Here is a 23920-nt window from a genome sequence, read left to right as displayed (position 1 = left end):
TATCTGGCTTGTCCTCTAAGGGGCTTTCCAGAGCAGATTACGGATTTCATTGGACCCGGCATGATTTGATTTTTGCATTTCAAAAATATGCAGCCAAGAGTAAAGAGCAAGAACATTTCAATGCTTTAATAAAATAACACAGGCAAGCGTGTTATCAGATTGCCTTCTCGTAGTGATTGTTGTACGATAAGCCCACTCGGCTTTAAAAAAAACCAGGCCACTGCTCGATGTGGCATTCAGAAAATGAAGTCATTCGCCCAGAAGTTTATCTTCGTTATAAACCTTAACGCGCATGCGTAATACTACAGTTTACGATCCGCGCACCGCACGCATTTTCAAAGACCGGATTAAATCAAATGAACCACTGATAAACTGATATGAGCCGGCACCGTCAATTCACACAGTAAAAATAGATTGTCATATTTGTTTTAGCTTAATTTTGCTGAGTTGGCCCCCCTCGTACTCTCAAGGCCAGACCAGTACGTAGAAGAGTGGTGGGGAGGATGACGTAGTAGGAAGTGCTCCGCAACTATCTGCGCATATCGGGGATATGCCAGTCAGGCTATAATATGAAGGGCTCGGTGCTAACCCTCAAGAAGTTGTTTTCAAGATATTAGCATTTGAAAGTTTGAAAAAATCCATAAATCTGAATTTTGTTTGTATTGTCGTATAGTTGATTTCAAAAGCATGTCTGAAGTTTCCAGTTTACATGGACACATTCAAATGTGGTATAATTATTGCATAGATGATTAAATTAGGTTTTTTTCAGTTCATTGTTTCCTATTGTTGGTTAGATTCTTATTGCATCACAATCTTCGGTGTCAGTTCTGTGGAATAACAACAAACAGGAATGCATCACCACTTAATTTTGAACAAAAAAATATACATAACAGTTGGGCTGAAAAGTTCGTAGGCTGACTCATAGATGGCGTTACTAGAATTAAATTCCATGTGATTTTTACTTAGTACTAACCTTCAAAAGATACGTGTATAAATTTCACAGCTGCCGGATAATTAGTTCGTGAGATATAGCATTGTGAGTGAAGCAGCTTTTGTTATTGTGAAAAAATGGATAAAAATGAATTTCGTGTGTTAATAAAGCATTGCTTTTTGGCGAAAAAAAAAAATACTGTTGAAGCCAAGGCTTGGCTTGATAAACATTATTCGGACTCTGCACCAGGAAAATCAACCGTTGAGAAGTGGTTTGCTAAATTTAAACGAGGCGAAATAAGCATCGAAGACGATGCACGCAGTGGACGTCCCAAAGAGGCTGTTACCGACGAAAACATCAAAAAAGTCCATAAAATAATTTTAAATGATCGTAAAGTGAAGTTGATCGAGATAGCTGAGACTTTAAAACTATCAAAGAAACGTGTTGGACATATTGTTTCTTGAATATTTGAACATGCGAAAGCTGTGTGCAAAATGGGTGCCACGCGTGCTCACAATCGATCAAAAGCAACAACGTTTTGATGATTCGGAGCAATGTTTAGCGATATTCAACCGTAATAAACACGAATTTTTCCGTCGATATATTACAATGGATGAAACATGGCTCCATAACTACACTCCAGAGTCCAATCGACAGTCAATATAAATTACGCTTTCCACAATTAAAAAGGACTCATCAGTCAACTATTGACAAATTAAATGGTGCGACGGGGCGGTCGGTTACACAAAAAATGGAGCACACTTTGACAATTTACACTAAATATTAAAGTAATGAAATGGAGCTTCTAACCCTGAATGCAGACAAGTAAATTAGAAAATCTGAACATGAAATGACCCTTTTTTTATAACAATACCAAAAAATTATCAGACACGGAAGCTAGGTTCGGAGTTCCTGAGTCACTTTGCAAATAAGTGAGACTTCAGCGTTAACAGTACGGTGTTGATACTAACAATGCACGTTTACATGGACATGGACCATCTGAAGAATACTCTACCGGACTCTGCAACATTGCGTGGTCATTCATCTCTCCTGGATGCGGGACTTGCACACGGTTCCTTAGCGGCGAAATCGTTCTCCAAGGTCGATCGCGACGAAGGATGATTGCGACGATATGGTGTACTTGTACCTCCTCAGTACTTCGGGCTTTCCTCTTGTCACTAGCGTCGGGGGTACGTGGTCACGCGCCGGTCCGGAATCTCTCTAGTGTCGGGCATCAACTGGACGTCGATCTGCAATCATCTCTCTCTGGTAACGGGCTTCGATTGGAACGTCGAACTGGAACGTCCTTCGGGCTTTGGGCAGTGGTTGACTTTGGCGCTGGCTGGCTGGCTTCACCGGATGATGGCGATGCATCGTTGCAGGTGTCAGGGAAGTCGACGGACTCCCTTCTCTATCTCCTTTAGCCGCCCATTATTATGTAGTCCACGCTTGGCAAAAACAAATCACCGCGTAATACTTCACCAAAATAAGGCGCACACTGGTAACTCTCTATCTGCAATTCGCTCACGGTACGTAAGAAAACGAAGTCCACGGACACAAAACAATAATCACGCGAGAGTGTAGCGCGGAGATGCTCTCTCTACGAAATCCGGGTAAAAACTGTGTCTGGAATCGTAGTACTCTTGTTTTTATATCACTTTCGAATTTTGTCCGTTGAGAAGCACGCTAAGGTTGCTTGGCTTCGGTTTCCGAGGAGATGGAAATGACCTCTGTCCATTGTCTTGAAACGCGGTCACCAGCGCGTCCTCGATCCTTGCAAGCTTGGGCTCCAGCTGATTTTCCTGGTCATCCGTCAAAAATGGGTTCGCCCACCCGCTGTGACTTCTAGCCCGGTCCCGACGAAAATAATCCTTCCTTTTCTCCGCGTTGGTGCAAATATGTCATGTTCTAAGAAATGACAGTTCGGCTGTCACTCAGGAAAAAACCAGTCTCCCCACTCCCGACGTCTGGCTCGGATACAAATTTATCCACAAAATAAAATCAAACCTCACACTTTTATATTTGAACATACATTGAATCAATAAACAAAAATAATTTATATCGAACTGCGTTTCACATGTCACTGGATACAGTGACATCTGGAGGTATCACTGGTTGACGTCCAACATTATGCACTGGAACATTTTCAGGCGCAGAAGTTCTTCTTTGAAGGGTTGTAATTGGGAAACCAAACACGTTTGAGGCTTTCCGTATTGAATATTGCCCTTCTCTAACAGCAGTGACAGCTTCTTCCATAGCTACAACCGAGCAGGAACTATAAGGACCATGAGCAGTTTTCCGAATGTAGTTACGAAACATCTGAAACAAAACAAAACGTTGCTATAGCCTACATTAAAGCATACGTACACATGTGTTGTGCTACAAATTAGGCTGCTGATGATCATAGATAGACAGACTGATTTATTAAAATATAAATATAGGCTACTGGATCCCTCCAGTTATTTCAAAACAATCAAACAGAAAGGAGAATTCGAATGATCCGATTTACCCTGAAATACACCTTATTAAAAACCTATTTTTGTTGGCACTGATTTCTGTGTTTTGTTTAAAATTATCACAAGATATGGCGAGGCATGCTTAATTCAATGAAATATTACTATTGAAAATAAAATTTACTTAACAAGCCATGAATAGAACCTTATTCCACGACAAAGAAAACTTACATCGGCTGCTTTTTTGTCCGCACAAAAATGCACATCTTTAAACAATGTAATCTGGAACTCTTCTTTCGCCAAACAAACAATGGGTTCTGGCAGTTCTCGTTGCTTCTGAGATGTGGCAGAACAATGCACACCGCAATGACGCAAAAACTTCATTTCTTGTGTCTGCAAAACTGAGTTCTTTTCAGACGATCCGACTTCTCCCATGATCCGATTTCCCCCTACCTACCCTATTTTGTTATTAACTTTTGCAAGTGTCGTTCAAGAAAGGACTTTAGAAGTTAGAAAAAATACTCACAAAGTTTATATTGTGTGACCTCGTCTAAAATTATAATTTCTCGAATTCTGAAACTGTGGAACCATTTATTCTTTGAATTAAATGGTAGAATATGAAAAAAAATATCCTGGCTTCTTTATCTTTCACTCATTTTTTCGATCTAATGCGTATTTACATTGATTACTCTGTTCGAATACTAAAAAGGTAAAGTGCTCCCCTGTGCATAGCACTACGCCATGTTGGCGTATAGGGGGAGTGGGAGTAACGCCCCACACTTCCTTGATCCGGTCGTGAGTGGGGGTGATGTGATCAGCATCACGCCCCTGACCGCCTTTACCCCCCAGGGTTTCCCCCAGGTACCCATGTTATTCGACGCTGGGTGGGCGCCGGGGCCGCTTCCATCGTTAGAAAAGTTCCCTGATTTGAACCGGCCGGGGATCGAACCCGGGACCTTCAGCATGGTAGTCAGACGCGTTACAGACTGAGCCACCGCGGCCACTGTTCGAATACTAACGAAGTTAAATTTATTTCTGTTATTAACAATAAAAATAACGAACTTCCTGCTTTTCTGCAACTTGAAATGAAGGATGCCATTTCCAGAGGGGGGAATGGAGGGGTCGACTGACCAACAGACGCCCATGGAGAGAGCGCTTATCAACACCCAAAATGCAAATGCGTTATAATATGAGCATAAATAGTTCCAACTTTTAAATGTAGTCAACACATGTCCGTTAGACAATTATAATTTTCGAAACACGTAAAATATTTTCATTTGATTTGATGAAGTGCCGACTGCAGAGCCTACTTTCTCGTGTTTGTGTCCAATATTTTCGCTTTACTGCCTAAATCCACTGATCTTTCAATATCAGGTCTGTCTAAAAACGATGCGTAGATACCTGAGAACAATTGTTTGTTCCCTATCTCATGTTGAAATCAAAATCCACACAAATATTGTCGCCTTTTCAGAAGACACTGCCTTTACACCATTGAATTCAATGTTATTCTTTTCAAAACCTGAACTGCAGTCCCCGCCAGCGTCAAGGAAGCACAGAAATGTAAACATCCGGTGAACTGCGCCCATAGTTTTCATAGCTTGCTACAGCACAATTAGACATGATTGCAGTCTACAAGTAGAAACATACAATAAAAATGAATCGAACGCTACAAAATCAACAACTTGCTTGTTCCGATTTTCGCGACGCGTTTGCAGCTGAATGTGCCCCGCACAAACCCGATCCTCCCACATGACGTAATGTATCCACCAACGACTGCGCATACGTACTGCACATAGCAACGCGCACCCCCTGGAGTGTCCTGCGATTTGCAGAATGGAGACAAATATCGAGCAAGAAATTTCTTTGAAATTTTGTGTTGCCAACGGACTGTCGTGTGCTGAATCGTTGAAAATTCTACAAAAAGCCTTTGGTGATTCGTGCCTGTTGAAAACACAACCGTATGCATGGTACGTACAAGGCTTTCAAAGAAGGCAGAGTAGTTGTTGCTGATTTGCCCCATTCTGGTCGACCTTCCACTTCGACGACTGACGAAAACTTCGAAAAAATCAAGACAATGGTGCTTGTAAACCGGCGTGTGAGTGTGAGAGAGGTGGCTCGTGAGCTTGGCATATCACACATGTCAGTTCACAAAATGTTGACTGATGTGTTAGGCATGAAACGCGTCGCGGCACGACTTGTTGCGAAGGAGCTGAATTTCTTGCAAAAAGCACATGGCAGGGATGTTGCTGAAGACATGATTTCGCGAGCCTCTAGCTACTCAACCTTCATGAAACACATCATAACTGGTGATGAGACATGGGTGTATGAGTATGACATGCAAACAGGTCAACAATCTTCAGAATGGCGCTTCGAAAATGAACCAAAACCCAAAAAACCACGCCAAAGTCGCTCAAAAATTAAGGCCATGCTCATTGTTTTCTTTGATCATCGTGGTGTTGTGCACTCAGAATTCCTTCCAGTGGGACAAACTGTGAATAGCCCCGTCTAGTTGGCTGCACTTTTTGACACTCGGTGCAGTGCAGGTGTATCCAGTGTCAGAGTGGTGCAAGGAAATTAATTACATTCAACCAACTAGACGGAAAGCGGTGTTCGAGTTCAGAAGATTCAACAAATGCCTGTCTGCTGCTTTACCATACTCCAAACATACACCGGTCCGAAAGGTAGTGCAGACGGTGCAGACACCAAATACACTACTTGACTCGAAATCAACGAACTAGACGACTCGGTGTTGCACCGTGCAACCAACTAGACGTTGCTTCGGTGCAAACAGAGTAAAAGCGAGTCAAAAAGTGCAGCCAACTAGAAGGGGCTAATAAAGAGTTTTATGTGACCGTTATGAGGCGTCTGCGTTAGAATGTTCGCTGGAAAAGACCAGAGTTATGGAAAAACAATTCTTGGATTGTTTGGACGGCGCTAGTTTCACACATACAAATTACTTCTTGTAGCCTGTTGGTGTAAAGAATTTGTTACATATTTTTCATAATTGTCTCGTAAATTAAGCAATATACTCTAATCTGCCACCTAAATGTCAACCTTTCTTCCACGTTACACTCTGGACTGTATTTTGCAGACTAACGAGGCTCTGGCGTCTGTACTCACATCCGGTATAATCCTCTGTGGACCTGTTTTGTGACTCCATTCATTTATTTCATCTTGTCACAATTCATCCTCATCTTCGCGATTAGCGAAAAGTGGAAGAAAACCGAAGTCACATGAAACAAATCAATAAAATCAATTAATCTAATCTACTTCGACCAGCTAATTAAGTATAGTCTATGTCATATTCCTTCTTAATTGAAAGAAATAGGACAAAAAATATCCACTTTCAAACAGAAGTACAGTGAGCAGTTGAAAGATGTGGGCAGGGAGAGGCAATGAAGGGAAAGGGACGCAAATGAGTGAAATAAGGAAGGTTATATCAAGATTGACACAGGGAAGATAGGAATGATAGCCAAGCGGCTTTACAACAGATGACGACATGGAGTCACTTCCTACTCTTTCCTAGATTGGAGTGGATAGAGGGAAATTTAATCAGAAGATTTGGGGAACGGATTACCCGTGCGCGTGCATATAGTATGTGTGTGAAAGCGCGAGAGGGAGAGAGAGCAAGGGGGTAATACAAACAGAGGAAAATGGTGTAAAAAGATAAATAAGACATTTAACAGCAAAGAGAAAAGGCGAAAGGTATACAAAATAATGCAGGATAGGGTGAGAGAATACGTGTATCTGAAAATCATACATTTTATATCTGCCCACCTTAATTTATCAATATTTGGCTCTTGCCCACCCGGACAAAATTTTCTAGCACCGCCCCTGATGATAGATCATGAGGTTTATTGTGTGTTCTGTTCTTGTGTTTTTTGCTTTGGACTTCTTAACTAAAGTAAGTCGCATGCATTAAAATTCCCATTTTCGGTGCCATCGTAAATCCATTTTCATAGGCTTAATTACTCTTAGATCATTTAAGGTTTGTCCTTAGCATCCAAGTATTTCGAATAGGTTAGGCTAGTACGTTTGCTGCATTAGTATGTGTACACTTTCTCTCTTTGCTTGATGTAAAATTTTTAATACGAAAAATGATTTTAAAAGATTGTAACCTTCAACCAAACCAGTCAAACTTGTGCAGTAAAATATTTACCAGATTACTAGAAAATTAAAAATGTGTTCAAGTTACACACGGGAATTCACCTTCGAAAGTTGGAAAGTTTATTTAATACCAAATTCCAATCTTACAAGCTCTTTCCTCAAACCTAACTTTTACAAAATTATCTTGCATGCATAAGTTGAATCGTCAGTGCTTATTCCACAGCAATCCAATAGCAATTAACCATGATAATTCTTTACTAATTTAGAGTAAGTATCGATGTAGGATCAAATTTTATCTCCATCACATTTTTTGCCTTTGGTAATTTGAAAAATAAAGACACACGTATTTTGTAATGCCGTATAACATTTGAAATGGTATTGATGTGAAAGCAACGTTCTGAATAAATAAGAAAGGACGATTCAGTCAGAAAAATAAATATTATACTCTTATAATGCACTTGGTTAAATGCTATAAATTGACTTTAGTTGACTAGTCCTGTGACGTCACGGAAGCTGGTGTAAGGCTCGTAGTATCTCGGAGGCGCCGAGGCGTACACTTTCGGAATCAATGGCCTAGAGGGTGATTCAAAAGTCCCTAAACACCTGCTATAAAAAGTAAGGAGTTAGGCTGGGTACAATAGGTCATGACATAAACGGGTTAGGCTTAGAGGAATCACATTGGTGTTTTCCAAGCGGGCGTCCGCCATATTAAATTCAACTCAAAATTTTTAAATGGGATGGCTGTGATGTGATATATGTATATGACACTGTTTTCTCACACCTGGAAAATGGTACATTTGTTACAATCATGCAGTCTTCACTTTTTCCTGAATAAATATAGGTTGAAGAAACCTTCACCAATGCATTTCTGATTTGATTCTAGTGTAACTGCCACGCGGGAAACCCGGAGTGGGTGATCTAAGGTCGGAATTTTTCTGACTTTGTCCCCGTATAAAGCGGCTACAATACCCACCCAGGCTCAAATCAAATGGTGTCCCCCTGGGGGGGGGGGGGTAAAGGCGGCCGCAGCGTGGTGCTGATCACATCACCTCCAAGATGGTCAACATCAAAAATATGTGGGGCCCACTTACCGTAAATGTGCCTTCGTGGCACGTTGCTATATGCACAGGGAACTTTAACTTTACCATTACCTGTATATATTGTATTCGTTTCTGTACCCCTGAGTAATTACGTTTATTTTTTACATACGCATATACGAACCTTCTACTATGTCAATGGCTGAGGACCCCTTAAAGCTTACTTGTCTCCGCCCCCCCCCCCTCCCGCACTGCGGGGTTTTGCGGGTTGTAGATCCGCCACTGGCACCCATGCTCATGCCGGGATTCGAACACAGTCTCTTGTTGATGTCGATATCGTAATATAAATTATTGACTCGCACTGAGAGCTAATGTAATGATGCGATCATTACTTGATCCTTTTTATTTTATATGTTTATTAATTAATTAAATTGGGTCGGTCGGTTTTTAGTTTTATGTGTTTTGATAATGTTGTGTATATCTATGTATTCCTGTACGTCTGTATTCTTGGCCGTTGGGGTAGGTAGGTGCTGTCGCTGGACAACCGACCAGCGGAAAGTTTTCAGTAATGGCTTAGGTCATTAGCGAGGCCTATAAATAGGAAGGGCTGGGGAGCAGTGGCTCTCAGATGTTTGGCGGAGTACGGCGAGGTTAAGAGGTATCTTCTTCTCTAAGGGAGCGGCTGGGCGAGCATTCTTTTCCTTACTATGTGAACCGACGTGGATGTTATCTTTCTTTATTTTAATACCCACACTTGCTCTTTTCACATTATTTCAATAGTACATTTCATGTGGGAAACCGGGTACACACGTACACATACCTTCAGCCACCTTTTTTTGGTACTGAAGGGTTATTTTTTTTTATTCGCGAAGTCAGTGGCTACACCAGTCTACACACTCTTTTCGGGAAGGGGGAACAGGCCACACTGAAATGGGATTTTTTGTTAATAACGGTCAAGTTTTAACTTATGTAAATAAGATATGAATAATCCTGTATATATCAAAAGGGAAATGGGCGTTAAGTTATAATTTAAAGAGATACCTGTCTATTGTCAATAGCTATATCCACAGAACTTCAGATACTGTATGTTTTGAACCTAGGGACAAGGTTTCTAAAATGTATGGGTGTGTATGTTGAAGGCGCGAGCTGTGAATCGCATAAAAACACAATTTATACCTTTACAACATGGAAACATAAATACCCACGTAGGTTTGTGTCTTTAAATCTACTGAACTTCTTAGATTAATTTCTGACGTAACCGAACCAATTCTGACTTAGGACTAATCCCGAAGATGAGGATGAGTGATGAAAGGCCCGTACCCAGGTGTCGTTAGATCGTATGGTGAAAGTACAATAAATATGACGCATTGAGTTATTACTTTATAGACCCTTCAGTAGACCACGTTTTGTTGCTTCAGCTCTACAAACAAAGGAAAACAATCTTCGTGCCAATTCCAGATTGTTGTTCTTCCTGCTCACATTCCAGAACCTGCCGCAAATACTGTCATGTTGCATCAGGACAGGTTGCGAAACAATATTTTACGTAGATTGTTTTCCTCTCATTCGCAATGGTTTAGAAATGTTTTTTTTTGCTAATGGATTGAGCGCCTTCTTTGATGGACGAACCTGTCAACTGTTCCACTCTTAGGTAACACTTTACGAAATATAGTAATGGAACAAGTATTCTCTGGTAGCTGCAGCCACGTTTTCCCCTCTCACACGTTCATTGGCCGAGGACTATCGAGTCACTACTTATACAGAGACTTATTTTCTTTCGCTTGCTCGATACCTGCTGGAGGCACAACTGGTTCAGATCCCACTTTAAACTGTAGGTTCAGTCCCAATTAGCCTTACTGTGCATCAAGTGGACTTGAAACCAAAACTCAAATTCTCACTCTCGTTCTCTTGCTCCAGAGATTACTGGGACAGGCAACCGTAGCGCAAATGAGCCATGTTCCAATTTTCAGTTCAGGTAATTCTTATGACTTTGCAAATTTCAACTTATAAGTTTTCCAGAAGGGTGCAGCGAAGGGCTGCACCCCTCCTATCGACTGTATGGTAAATTTTTTGGATATTAATTTTTGTATTAGCATATTTCATTCATTGTTTATTTATTATTAAATCTATACGTGTTCCAACTTTGCGCGTGCCACTTACGAAGTTTCTGCGTACCGTTAGTGGCTCGCGTGCCGTAGATTGGCCAATCCTGTAATAGACCAAATGACCCATGCTCTCCAGATATTTTTTCGACAGATCTGAATCTCGGAACACCTCCTTCATGAGGTTTAGACTGAGAACAAAGAAACCGTTGCCCTTCACTCGGCCAAGTTGATGTTTAATATAGTCCTAGCCGAAATATTTTCGAAGTATCGGACAACAGGAGCTATAGAAAACCCATTGGAGGTGCTCAGGACTGTTTGCGAAATGTGTCATTCCCCCCTGGCCGCGAGACGTTTGAAGAGTTGCGCAAATCAGCACAGACACGCTCGAGAGAAGCCTTCAATTTGGCAAGGTCGCTGGCAGCGGAAATAGAGGAGGCCTAGAATTTGGCACAGCTCGCGAGGGACATCAGCTGGACGGAGTCGGAAGCCAAATCGTACTCTGCAGGTTCCCATTGTGATACTTGTTCAGGTCCTCGTAGGAACTTGTCTTCTTCGGACAAATTTTGGGGAAGAAAACCTTTCTAGTACTATCTAGTGCCAACGAAACGAAGGAAAGCCACTTGGGCAGGAAAGCATATCTTGTTCGTACATCAATTCATCAAACTAGCTTCTGATATTTACAAAAAATATGGAGTCAACTTTGGCATGAGTTTTATAAGATTAAGGTAAGTAAGTTTTGAGTTTACTTTGTGCACAGATAGACTTACCGGGACTGGACCTTCAGTTTAAAGTTGGAGTATGTGAGTGCTGCGAGTTTCGAACCCGGGACCCCCCTTGATTACAAGGTAACGACGTTACCATCGGAAAGGCTCAGCATTTTCAAAATGTTGTCTAAGTGATTGATTTTCGTTTCCAGCACCGATGTTCCCAGGCTCGAGTCCCGGCCTAGGCATGTGTCCGTTCTGTGTCTTCTAATCTATTTCATCTAATCACCACTCACCCTTATCGACGCAGTCAGTCAGAAGTGGCAGAAAATCGACGCTTAAAGAATCTCGTAAGGCCTGCCCTGAGGATAGTGGTAACATCGTCACCGTGTAATCAAGGAGGTCCCGGGTTCGATGCTGGTGCAGTCACATAGTCCCACAAAACACTTGCACCTGTGAAGAGCAGGATTTCATGCTCCCTGGAAGCTCTAAATCTGTGGAATTCTTTCAGTGAATTAATATTCAATATCCTAGTAACACATTCCTACCACTCCAAGTAGTTTACAAATAGAGGAGAGATTTTGACAATGATAGCAATTGGTAGAAAGTCTTTCGCACAAAGGGTATTTTCCAAGAGGTATGTAGGTATTGGCTTGGTACTGGAAAATATTCCGAGAAGAACAATAATTATTTGTTGAATTTTCAGCTTGTGCGAATTTACCATAAAAAAGTAAATAAGTAAATAAGGCTTTCATTTGACTCAACCTCGTACGTAGTATGTATTGAGTCATGAATGTAAGTAACATTACATTCTTGGTATCTCATACAGAACTCAAAATGCATCAAATCAAATGTATGGGGTCCAGGTTTCGAATCCCGGTCTGGGCATGGGTGTACTTTGTGAGTGTCCCTTCATCAATTTCATCATATCATCGCTCAGGCGGTACCCAGGATTTTTTTGAGGGACGGGGCCAGATCTGTGTGTATACATACAGTGGCGGCTATTTGGAGGGACCTGGGGGGCAGTTGCCCCTGACATTTTTGCTACTTTTTCCCCGTACTATGGCCTTTTAATGCTTGTCTACCAAGAGAAAATAACTGTCATTGCCCTCCTCCTCTTCCCCAGTTTTAGCACTCCATCGCCGATACTGGTCAGGAGTATTTGGATAGTTCTGAGTTTCGCAAATAAAAAATGTTTTCAAGTTTCCTTCATTTTCTTATACCAGAACCATTGAACAGCCACAATAATTCCATGTTGAGAAAATAATATATTTGTAAATTAAATTACACGCATTACCAATTATTATTACAATAAAGGATTCTAAATGTGAGTTCACCCATAGCCCGCTATGAAGGATCGTAGAGGTCTATGGATAACCAAAAAAAAGAGAGAGAGAGATTTTCACCAGGTAGCCAGTAGCGGCAATTGGGTGCCAAACCTTGGGGGGGGGGGGGGGGGGCAAGGTCAATTTACTTTCTCTTGTTAGACAGGTTTGAACTTTTGTTTTAGATCCACTTTTATGCACAGATAGACTAATTGGGACTGGACCTACAGTTTAACGTGGCATCCGAACCACTATGTGCCTCCACATAGTGTACGAGCAAAAGTGGAAAGAGAGTGGGGCGGCCAATCGCCGCCACTGCAGGTAGCCTTGTATTATATATTATAGAACTAAAACTACCCAATATCGTAGACTGCAGAAATCTGGAGACAGCCTATCTACACAACAAACACATTCATTTATGCAAGAACAAAATTTAAATTTGTACAAGTTTGAAAAATCGTCGATGTTATTTCAGTAGCTTTTTATAGGTCACATTTAAAAATTTCATGTCTCGAGGGGGGAGGGGCATGGCCCCCATGGCCCCTCCCCTGGGTACGGGCCTGTCATCACTCATCCTCATCTTCGCGATTAGTCCTAAGTGGCAGAAATGCGAAACAAAATAAACCGAATCAATCTTTCAATCAATCAAGCATCAAATCAATGTACTTTGATGTACTTTTGGTGGTTGGTCTTCTTAACTGATGCGCTTCTATGCATTTGTCTGTGTATTTTGACGTCAAAAAGTGCATCATTAACAGTTTATTCACTTTAATGTGCTACTGGAGTTAAAATATTTATTTATTTACGAGTATTTATTTAAGTGTTGGATTATACTGCTGAAAAACAGCATACAAGCCTTATACAGCAGTTTATTACAATATATAAATGACATATACCGATATACAACAAAAAATAAACATGTGTACTATACAGTGGCGGCGATTGGGTTCCAAAACCGGGGGGTGGGCAAGGTGCCATAACTGGGGGGGGGCAAAGACAGTATATTTATCTTTGTAAATAAGGTTTAGCATAGTGCGGGGGCAAAAGTGGCGAAAAGTGGGGGGCGACTGCCCCCCTTATCGCCGCCACTGGTACTACATGATAAAATATACATTTGACACATTAGGTTCTGCATACGGTCTGAATTAGAGAGAGAGCGAGAGAGAGAGAGAGAGAGAGAGAGAGAGAGAGAGAGAGAGAGTATCGTTAGCAAAATACGGAATCGTCTGAGAAGCAGGCGAAAATAACTCTAACTTCAATGACGGAAGTGTTGAAACGGTTCCAGTAAACTACGCAGAAAATTTCGACTCGTAGTAAAACTGCCATTTGAAACATTCTATAAATATATGGTTTCGAGGTCTTTGTCACCAAAATATAGTTGGAAGAACTACTGAACAAGAGAACTATGAAGGACACACATGAAGGGCATTCAATCGCAGTAAGAAGGCTGAGGAAGTTGTTCAAGATGTGGAACTCAGTTTGTTTCTTTTATTTTGTAGTCAATTACAATGGTGTAGGAAACTATGCAGGTTGCGGCAGTGTTCAAAGCGTATTTAAAGTCCCAATTATACACGGAAAAAATATTTTTATTGAATTACCTTAATACCTAATTATACAAAAGGTAAGGTAATGTAAAGTTCCCCGTGCATATAGCACCGTGCCATGAAGGCACATCTAGGGGATATGGGGGTAGTGCCCACACAGTCTCGATCTCAGCCATTTTAGAGGTGGTGATCAGCACCACGCTACGGCCGCTTTTACTCCCCAGGGTTGCCCTCAGGTACCCATTGAGAGTGGATGAGTCCCTGAAACGCTTTATGCGGGTACATGGCCGGAAAAATTATGACTTTAGATCACTCACCCCGGGAATAGAACACGGGTCTCCCGTGTGGAAATTGAACGCCCTATCGACTATTCTTTCTAAAGGGAAACCCCTAAGCGGTAGTATCCCCCGTTATTCACTTTTTCTCAGTTTTCACATTTATCAATTATTCCTAAATTCTCTTTTTTCTCATTTTGAATAAACTCAAACATCCATGTCCAAACCGGGATTCGAACGCGGGACCTCTGGCTTCGCAGGTCGCTGGGTTGACCACTCCGCCACGGAGGTCAACTAGACTACCGCGGCTCTCCTAATTGTACATAAATAAATGTCATTTACCAGTTCATGCTTGATCATGACCTCTGGCAAATGAGAACCGCGGCCCGCCGCAAGCGGCGTCGAACTCTGTCCATTACTTGTTCTAACATGTTTGTCGGGATACCGGTAGCAACATCTCTGATGCGATCCTTCAGTTTCAAGATCGTGACAGGATGTGTTTGAAATACTTCTTGCTTAAGGAAACACCATAAGAAATCCGAAGAGGGTAAATCCGGGGACCGTGCTGGCCACTGGATCACAACATAACGGGAAATCATTTTCTGTTGAAAGATCTGTCGCAAAAAGTCCATGCACACTCTTGCTGTGTGTGCCGTGGCGCCATCCTGTTGACACCACGCATGGTGAACATCCGCACTGCTCCGTCTCTATTGAAGGAAGAAGTCCCTCACAATTGTTATTGCTCTTGACAGTCAAAGTATGTCTCCACAACGAAAGTACATTCCATTGTTCCATGTTGGCACCCACACTGCACAGATTAACAACAACAAACAACAGCTGAAGCACAATCTACTGTAAACGGCAATTCATGTACAGTATAACGACACTGTTGCCAGCCGCACACGGCTTCCAACATAATCGTCATTTTCTACCCAAAATACGCTATGAAAGCTGCACCACCCTGTATAAAGTTAAATATGCTTGCTTTCATAAAGTTCACTTTATGCTCAAATAGACTAATCGGGACTGGACATAGAGTTTAAAATGGGATACGAAAAATTGTGCAATGGCCTCCAGCGACAATTGTACTTTGGACCCTTTATTTCCAAGGTGAGAGCCTTACCACTACGCTATCGAGTGCGCCCTTTTAAATATGTTTGTAATATGAATGTGTACGTTAATTTGGTAGAACGCTCTCTATTTATGCACAGTTAAAAGTCAATGAACACTTTCTTCAGAAACAGATGGCAAGCACCGTACTTTTCTTGTGTTTCATTTCAAGTTTGTGATAATCTTAACAAACAACGTGTTAAAAAAAAAAATACACAGCTATACTGCTCATTGTAAGAAAAAGGAAGGCACGCTCTGGCACGACTCCAGGCTAGCGAACAGCCAAGTTTCGCCTTGGGCCAATGCCCCTCTCTCTCTCTCTCTCTCTCGCTCTCTCTCTCACACACACACACACCCACGCAAACACATACACATAAATGCACACGCACAAACTAGCATTTTCTCTCTCATCGATATTTCTACTTCATTAGTATTTGTAGGTTTTTTATTTTACGCCGCTCTTCTGCCAGTTTTAGTTAATCGCGACGACGAGGATGAGTGACGGTAAGATGAAATTGATGAAAGGATACCTATACGCAGGTCAGAATTTGAACCTGGGAACTTCGATCCAAAAAATCTATATCGAAAATGGTTTTCTTATTATTTATTTAGTTGGTGTTTTAAGTCCACTTTATGCACGTATGGCTAATCGGGACTGGAATTACAGTTTAAAGTAGGATCCGTGACACTACGTACCTCCACCGGGTATCGAACCCGGGACCCCTTGATTACAAGGCGGCGACGCTGCAACTGCGCCATGGGGGGAGCCCCCCCCCCTCCCGAGATCGAAAAGTCGACCATATAAGGCGCTAGGTGACCGAGGCGGTAAAACTTTTATTCAGAAATCAAAATAAGATTCGCTAATGCGATAATATGTTTTTGGATACTTCTAGAAGTGAATAGTACTAAAAGTGCCCGTGATGAAAAAGAAAGGTCGAGAAATTATTTATTTGTCATTTTAATCTCTCTTTTTCTTTCTTAATCACTACAAAATTCAAGTGAGAAGAATGGATAAGCGAATGACATAATTATACCAAACAGAACTTTTGATTTCGTTGGTGCTTTATCAGGAAGTAATCTTTTGCATAATTTTTCTCAGTAATTATTTTACACATTAACAGTTATAATGGTGACATGAATTCTAGTACTGTGTATGATAATTTTGTGTCTTATTATTGGTGATTGGGATGCCAATAAGAGAATTCTTATGTAGAAAAATCAAATAAACATACCTAGGTATATTTTAATTTATACTGTGTTCAATTTCCTTGTTTTTATTAAATAACATTGATCGACCTTGTTAAAAAATTAGTACGCATGTCCCCGACAGTACAACGTCTGATGCCGTCGTTGTTAAATAAGGACATCCGGAGTTCAATTAGCAATGGAGATATCGTACAGTGCTTCAGATCCAAATTCAAACTGTAGGTCCAGTCCTGACTGTCTTATCTGAGCATGAAGTGGACTTAAAAATACAACTTTTACATGAAATGAAGTTTCTTACATATAAATAAATAAACAACATTTTAAATTTTATAATATTTATCTTATATATATATATATATATATATATATATATATATATATATATATATATATATTTACGTTTCAGTAGAAGGACAAAGCGCTAACATCTATTCTCTCTTTGTTTCATTTCAGTAGGAACTACTTAAAGAAGATTCTTCAATTGTGATGGATGAATTGTGAACAAGATACAAACACAATGCCGCCAGCCAAGAACTGCGGATACTACTCCTGCTGCTCTGAAATGTTCTCAACAGCATCAATCACACACCTTCCAGATGAGTTGCTGTTGAAGATATTTTCGTACATTTCAATCAACGACCTCGCCTTGAACCTAAGTGGAGTGTGTCTGCGTTGGGAAAACCTTGCGAACGACTTAATGCTGTGGAGAAGGTCCAGGTTCGTCTGTGATAAAAACCATCCAAAGGAAAGCGCCGTTGAGATCATATCCCGCTCTCCTTACCTGGAGACCCTTTGCATCGAACACCATGAAGATGTGAATGAAATCCTAAGTGCAGGCTGTCAGGCATCTGTTAGGGTCAACGTACTGGTAATCAAAACGTGGAAGTCTGTTCTGGCCAGCTTGCTGCAGAATGTATTAAAACAATGTCCTGGTTTGGTTTCTTTGGAAGTTGACGGTTGGATCTGGTTTGACATCAAAGCGTATCAGTTGGTGAAGCAGTTTGGAAATTTGAAGTCTTTGTCAATTCCCAATTGCAATTTCCTTAACAGCTACCTTCTCAGAAAAATAATGGACGAGTGTAGATTTCTTGAAGAACTCAACATAGCAGGAGCGGATACTATCAACGACGATGAAGTGGTATATCTAGTGGAGATGGGTAAGGACAAGTTGATAAGTTTGGTCTTAGGTGGGAGGAAATTGACAGACGTTGGCTTTTCTAAACTAAGAGAACTTGCGACGCTTAGAAGGTTGGGCATTGAGGACTGTGAAGCAATGACAGATAGAAGTTTAAGTTCCATTGCAAATTTGCATTTGACAACATTGCGTTTGAGGAATGGTGTGAAGTTGACCTCGTGCGCAGTAGCCGAACTTATAAGTAGTGCTACCATGTCAAAATTGGTGAACGTTGACCTGTCGCGTTGTTACCAAGTTGGTGATGAAGTTGCAGAGAGTCTTTCAAGGAACTGTCCGTTGCTGCAACACGTGCGTTTCGATTGGTGTACAATGGTTACCCGATATGGTGTGGAATGCGTAATCAGTGGATGTCGTCATTTGAAGGAACTTCATATTATGGACGGCCACTCTCAGAAATAATTTTCTGATGTAGCTTTCGATTGAAGCTAAACTTTAGGCGTGTTTTTATGGTTTCGTAATTTGAAGACACAATAAAACCCTAATAGAGTTTTAAGACATTTTGTTCACCGTGACTTAAAGTTGCAATTGAATGATTAAACAACTTACTTTTCAACAATTTTCTTACGTTTTATATATGGCTGAGCCGATACCAGTTTGAACCGATGCCGATGCCGATACTCTCACCGATACCCACCGATACCGATACTTGTATAATTCCAATTTAAGATAACAAAGGCAATTATATGTATATATATATCAGGAGCGTATATTCCAGGCTAGTTAGGCTATCTGCTAAGCCTGAAGCCTAGAAAGTAAAATACTGAAGAGAAATGGATTAGAAACTGTGAATTAACCTGATTTAGAAAAGACAATAGCGATTCTGAAGTTGGCAACCTGAATTCTTAGGAGTTGGCAACCTGAATTCTTAGAAGTTGGCAACCTGAATTCTTAGGAGTTGGTAACCTGAATTCTTAGGAGTTGGCAAACCTGAATTCTTATGAGTTGGCAACCTGAATTTTTATAAGTTTGCAACCTGACTAGCGTTCGGATGTCAACGTGGCTTCCTTCAAGACGTCAAGATTGAGCCTAATCTTCTCTCCTCCTCCATAGCCTAGGACCAGGTGTCATAGTGAGCTAGTCCAGGTCTTAGACTTATATATATATATATATATATATATATCTGTATGTGTGCCCTGAAGCAACGATGCATCTCAAGTTTACAGTATTTTTTTTAGATCAGCGACAATCGATCAGATGTTTGAAATATGAGAGAAATATTATAAGAAGCTAAGAGCGAGATAATCGTGTCGTCATCCCCCCCACCCCCAATGTTGAAAAATGAGATTATGCCTCTTCAACCTCCTCTAAAACTAAGGGATCAATCTTCCCAAACTAACGTAAAATCATCCGTGAACACAAGAATAATTGGCGATTTACCAGCCCCGACCGGACACGACGTCCCAAACTAACAGCAAAGCTGTAATGTAAAACCAATCTCGTTCCTTTTTTGTCCTTTAACAAAGAGAATAAAAACTTTTAAACGAAATGTAAGGAGAGAATGCTAATTAACCAGTCTCTTGCTTCTATATCAGGCGATTGACTTCAGTACAGTGATATTCCGACGTGACTTTGCTTTCGACGGCAAATGATTTCTAAAAAAGAAGTAATTGCATAGTTCTATCCATTGGCGCGGAGGAAAATCCAAACCCATTACTACACGTTCCAGAAAGTACCTGCCATCATCTGCCGTTCAAAGAACGTTATTTCCCTGCCGCGTCCCTGTGTCGAAACACGCCTGCTGAAACCCAGTTATCCATGTGGGGACAAACAAAAGTCTAAAGTTGGAAAGGGAAAGGGGATTAGCCCAGGTATTTGAATTTCCAGGAATATGCTATGTACTATGTCACTGAGGCACGTCCACCACGTGGGCGATGGCTGTTTTGACTGCGGAAGGTCTCTAAGGAGAGACATGTCCACAATACCCCAGGTGCCTTGTTGGCTTCGGGACCTTATTGGGATTATTGTTACACGAGACCGTATCGGTGGGAACAAAGCCTGGTAGACTTCGAAGGAACTCCTATGGGGATAATTTCACGTCACCCTTGATTTTCAGATACTTGACCGCGAGTCTTATCTGCGTATGGATTCTTTGTCACGTACTTGCCGTTCACGGAACAAGGGGGGGCATCTCAACAGAAAATCAAATCAGAGACAGATTACTCGACATAGACAGACAAGAAATAATAGTAGACTGCCAAACAAAGACCTCAATCAGGGAACAGTTAAGAGTAAGAGAATGGGGGAAAGCGAAATATATCCAGGTGGTGGGAGAAAATGAAAGAGGCGCTGGCATGGTTCAGATTAGGGGGATGGAAACAACTAAGAAAGAGAAACGAAGCAGGGGAAACGATATGTCCTTTGTGCTAGGGGGAGGAGACGGATAAGCATATCCTACTGAACTGCCCTTCTACACGTGACCTAAGGGACAAATTGATGAAAAACTTAACAGGCATGGAGATGACAGAATAAAGATAAAGGAAGCGGGGCAGCAAGTGGGGAAATACCTGGGGGAAGTAAGAGAACGGCGGGGGAAAGCTATTAGAGAAGGCAACGAAATGAGTGATCATGCTCCAGACGAGCCATCTTTCTAGCGTAAGTGTGTGTAAAGCAAAATGTATGTGTGTTTTGGTGAGAGTGAAGGAAAAGAGAAGTGAGGAGAAAGACTGGAATAAGAACTGCCGAGGGAGGGGAAGAATGTGTATATAGGGGACAAAGTAAGAAACAGCTTAAACGAAAACTAAATGTAACAAAATAGTGTAGAAAAATCAAAAATATGTAGTGCGTACAGCCTATGGCTCGCACAAAAAGAAAGAAACTAGCAAATGCACAAAATTCGTATTTTTCAGTTATTTCGAAGCCAAAGGTAAGTTGGAAAAGGTGAATGAACCTTTGAAAGGTAACAAATTTTGGATTTGGCCAAGCTTCTAGCGACTCAAAGACAATGGTATCGGCTAGTATCGGTGCAAAAATATCAACCGATATTTTGCGATACCGATACCCTTGGTATCGGCCGAAACGAATACATCGGTATTGGTATCGGCTCAGCCCTAGTTCTATATTATCTTGTTAGAGTACTAAGAAAGTTATGTAAAGTTGTCTTACAATTTTGAATTTGTTATTTTCACCATTAAATGTGGAGCCATGAAAAAGTGAAACATGTAAAAATCAAATTGTTTTATAGATTTTCATCCCTTATAAAAATCCCAACAAGATATGTTAACCAGAGTCTTGACTTAGAAGCAAAAGTGCGTTTCGTCTTTCTCATGCAACATGTTCAGGAAAGCTATGTTAAAACTAACATCCTATTGCAAAGGAAATGTTATTAGGGCTGAATAAATATTAATTTATAGGGTTCATATACATTTGTGTTAAGATATGCCATGGCTTTGGTGACAGCTCTGATATACTGAACAAAAACTGGCATGTGTATGGATTAGGAATCGTATTTTATTATATCTAGAGGGTGGCTCAATAAGTCACTTAACACCTCCAGTACAAGGCCACTGCGGCATGGAAAGTGAAAATGGCGATGACCAATCGTTGTCTGGCCAAGGGGGTACCACATTGACGTCACCCGTATGGTTGGCAGCCATCTTGATGTCCGCCATCTTGAAGTCAACTTCAAAAATGTAAATGGGAAGGGGGTTGTGCGACATATCAAAATGGGCTAGAATTTTATCAGGAAAACAACTATGACATTTGTTTTCACCTAACTTTAATTCTTGCAGAGTTAACAATACCACAAAGTTATAACACATGCTCAATATGACGTCCCTCTTGCGCAACACACACGTGTAATCGTCTCTCCCATGACCTTACCACATTCTGAAGAACCTCAGGAGTTATTGCAGTACAGGCATCCACAATGTGTGTGCGCAAATGGCCCAGATCCTTTCGTAGTATACACCATGGCTTTCAGGTGTCCCCAAAGGTAAAAGTAAAATGGTTCAAGTCAGGTGACCGTGCAGGCCATTCCACAGTCCCTCGGCGACCAATCCAGTGGTGAGGGAATTGTTGATCCAGGTACTGACGGACTATCATCCCATAGTGTAGTGGAGCACCATCTTGCTGGAACCATTCAGGATAGCTCCCATCCTCAGACAGTAAGGATGGTAAGATCTGCTCCCGTAGCAGAAGGAAGTAGCCCTCTGCATTTAAGTTGCTCTCAATGAAAAATGGACCAACAAGTCAGGAACCCCAAGTGCCACACCACACCATTAGCTTCCCGCCTCCCGTCACCTTGCTGGGATCTGTCCAATGTGGATTTTCGGGTGACCAGTACCGCAGATTTTGCTTATTCACCTCCCCCGACACATAAAAATTAGCCTCATCACTGAACAGAATCTTGCTACCGACGCCAGGGTCACGTTGCAGTTGTGCTATAGCCCACTCACAAAACTGCAAACGCCTGTCTGGATCGTCCTCACTAAGGTGCTGCTGCAGCTGTATCTTATACGGATGCCAGTGGTGGTCACGTACAAACAATCCTTTGAATTGAACCCCTGCTGACACCGCTTTCCAGCGCCAGTCTCCGTGTGCTACGGGTTGGGGACTTTGCAAATGATGCCAACACCGCTACAGCAGTACCCTCATCCGTGTCTGTTTTCGGCCGTCCATGAAGCGGCTTGTCGTCCACAGATCCAGCATCTTGAAACTTTGCCAGCAACTGGCTGACGGCCACATGTGACACCGGTTGTCTTGCAGGATTGCGGTTATTGAAGTCTGCGGCAATGTCACGCGGATTTCTCTCCCCTGACATCAATATGATGGCAATCCGTTCCTCACGTGTTAGTGGCATTTTCGTTCAGATCAGTAAAAAAAGAAAAGGTGCTACTCTTGACACGATCAATTCACATCATCACTCTTTGAAACTTTTATGTAAAGACAAAACACAATCGTAATTCCCATGTCAACCAATACTACAAGATATGCACATACCGGTAAGTCAATATCCGGACATTTTCAGTGATTGGTCTAAACAATAAATACCACATATTCACATACTAACGATAATTTGAACAATAAACATTTAAGCAAAAAGGAAAGGACGTGTCACTCTCCCATGCGGGAATCACCCTTAAATTTAAAGTTAGGTGAAAACAAATGTCACAGTTGTTTTCCTGGTGAAATTCTAGCCCATTTTGATATGTGGCACGACCCCCTTCCCATTTAAATTTCTGAAGTTGATTTCAAGATGGCGGACATTAAGATGGCTGCCGACCATGCGGGTGACGTCAATGTGGTTTCCCCTTGGTCAGGCAACGATTGGTCATCGCCATTTTCACTTTCCATGCCGCAGTGGCCTTGTTCTGGAGGTGTTAAGTGACGTATTGAGCCACCCTGTATATTTAGTGTTCCTTAAAGAACTTGTTAGTGCCGAAACGACGCCCTAGCAACAAAAATGATACTGAGACAAACTATTTGTATTGATGTCATTTACACGTTTCTATGGTGCGCGAGCACCACTTTAATGGCACCCACTATAAAAACTAAACAAAACTCTATGGCGTAACAGGTCTCTAAGATCCAGGTCCTGCCATTGAGTCTTTTTCATTGGGTGAAGCGTGGTCAGGGCATCGAGTCCCATCGCCGCTGTTTCCTGAATTTCGAAGTTTGCTAATATAAACTACCAAACTATTTATTTCACAATATTCTCTCCCCTGAGTCTTGCGAGTAGCTTTATGAGAAATTTAGCGAAAGTTCGATACAGAACAGAAATCGATTTTCGAGACTAAAAAATGTTCGAATTTCTTGATAGAAAATAAGGTGTCTGCATTTTTGTGGAGACAGAAATGCCTTGAACGTGTCAACAGAACAGCAAAAATACATTTATTTTGAGTGAATTGATCAGGAAAAGGTGTTAAATGTATTTTTTTTAATTGAAAATTTTGGTAATTGTGTGGAAGTCTATGTAAAAATAACTCGAAATTC

The 23920-nt window shown here is 41.4% G+C and overlaps 1 protein-coding gene across 1 annotated transcript; it reads left to right on the top strand.

Moving 5' to 3' along the window:
* The first annotated feature begins 11126 nt into the window (after positions 1 to 11126).
* LOC145987198 (F-box and leucine-rich repeat protein 13-like) lies at positions 11127 to 21119 on the top strand. The gene is made up of 2 exons (XM_083121716.1): positions 11127 to 11355; positions 17248 to 21119. The coding sequence occupies exon 2, from the start codon at positions 17285 to 17287 to the stop codon at positions 18386 to 18388; it is 1104 nt and encodes a 367-aa protein (XP_082977842.1). The 5' UTR covers positions 11127 to 11355; positions 17248 to 17284; the 3' UTR covers positions 18389 to 21119.
* Positions 21120 to 23920: the final 2801 nt, after the last annotated feature.

The sequence above is a fragment of the Lepisma saccharinum genome, chromosome 4 (assembly GCF_977018435.1).
Source record: "Lepisma saccharinum chromosome 4, izLepSacc3.1, whole genome shotgun sequence".
In the NCBI taxonomy this organism is placed as follows: domain Eukaryota; kingdom Metazoa; phylum Arthropoda; class Insecta; order Zygentoma; family Lepismatidae; genus Lepisma; species Lepisma saccharinum.
Note: the sequence above shows the minus strand (reverse complement) of the source record. Positions and strands in the feature narration are given on the sequence as shown.